At 31.7% G+C, this 1,649-nt stretch overlaps 1 protein-coding gene across 24 annotated transcripts in view; it reads left to right on the top strand.

Moving 5' to 3' along the window:
- The window catches only part of LOC116850282 (pleckstrin homology domain-containing family G member 5), a 734,731-nt gene that overhangs the window by 110,110 nt on the left and 622,972 nt on the right, over nucleotides 1-1,649 (top strand). For all 24 annotated transcript variants that reach the window (XM_032828362.1, XM_032828366.1, XM_032828360.1 and 21 more), the window contains one exon: nucleotides 1,382-1,469. In XM_032828362.1, coding sequence (XP_032684253.1) covers nucleotides 1,382-1,469 — 88 coding nt within the window. The remainder of the gene's footprint in view (nucleotides 1-1,381; nucleotides 1,470-1,649) is intronic.

A 1,649-nucleotide genomic window follows, 5' to 3' on the forward strand; every position in this document is an offset into this window, starting at 1 on the left:
GCTTCGAAACAAACATCGTTTTATCGAGATGGTATCGCCCAGTTGCCAGAAAGATGGCAAAAAGTTGTAGAAAGTGATGGAAAATACTTTCATTGAAATAATTTAAATAAATTTTTTACAATAAATGCTTTTTCTCAGTATTTTTTGGGCGGAAACTAAGTTAAGGTCCTAATATTAGGCCTTAAATGGTTAAGATAGTTATGAAATGAGTTTTGCGAGAATTCGATAAAAAATTTGCATCATATACTTATTGAAATATTATTTAACTGTTCGTACAATTAGAAACAAAATTGACCATTTGTAAGTTGAAATATTTGTAAATTTGTAAACTAAATTTGACACATTTATATCTATTTCTTAATGTTTGCAGATTATTTATTTTCCATTTATATCTTTTAAACTACGTGTGAGATTTTAATGGACAATTTATATAGTATTAAATACTAATATACAGGATATCACAGAACAATCTACGAAGCTCTTATGAGAACGAACGGGTCGAAGTGAACATGAAAGTTCTAAATCGTTTCGCAATATTCTAAATAATAACAGAAATTCTTTGCGAAAGATTCACAATTGATTGAAAGACTTCATAGATTGTTCTGGGACACCCTGTATAGACAATATGCACGAATTTTTCAATTATTGACCATTTTATTTTGAACATACAGCGACGAAAAGTTTATAATTTATAGTAACAATTATATACAGGGTGTCCCAGACTGTTCTCCGCATTTTTTGTGGAAATGTAGAACTATTGAAGTGAACATAAAAATCTTATACCAATTTGCGATATTCGCAGTAATGGGCGAGGTATTAATTAAAAAAGGTTGGTACATGATTATATACGATATGATAGACGAGCTGCAATGGCGCCGTCTGCCATTGTATATTTATATATTAGGTCAAACTGAACAAAAAAGTCTTTTACCATTTTACAAATGATTACATAGATTTTTAGGTATTAATTAAAGAAAATTGTTACATGATTGTGCACCATAATGCACAATTATTAATATTGGTACTTCTTTTTCTCCATATTTTTTATTACGACGAAACTTGTTTAAATTCATCAGTTTTTCCGAGTTCAAGATCAATTGCTCGTCCATTCTCGCAAAGTTTGCAATGGACGAGAACGATACGTACGGCTATTTCTCTCCAGTTTTGTGTTTTACCAGTTTTCATAAGAACACGGAAAGTCCGTTTAAGTTTGCTAATTTCATTTTTCTGAATCTTTGGATTATACCACTTTTCTTCGGTCACTGATCTCTTCGAAACAAGATTAAGCTTCATATTCTCTAGTAAATTCATAAAAACGAGACAAGCGCACTGCTCATAGTTATATCCTTCTTTTAAGAAGATTGCTTACGTCATGTTTCAGATCTAAGCAATCCACCTTGCGAAGCGAGCAGCCTTCCAGCTTTGAGTCATGTCGCCATCGACGAAGATGACAAAACAAAATCGCCATTGTGAGTATATAATTTTATTTCAGAGAAAAATACTTTTTTGTGCTCCCTTTTCCTTCGAGATGGCTATATAGAGAAGATATAACTATTTTAAGTGTATTTTTCTTCATTTATTTCTGTTTTATTAACGATTAACTCTCTCTCTCTCTCTCTCTCTCTCTCTCTCTCTCTCTCTCTCTCTCT

The sequence above is a fragment of the Odontomachus brunneus genome, unplaced genomic scaffold (genome assembly GCF_010583005.1).
Source record: "Odontomachus brunneus isolate Ranch 3 - 2012 unplaced genomic scaffold, Obru_v1 Obru_scaffold_141, whole genome shotgun sequence".
Lineage (NCBI taxonomy): Eukaryota > Metazoa > Arthropoda > Insecta > Hymenoptera > Formicidae > Odontomachus > Odontomachus brunneus.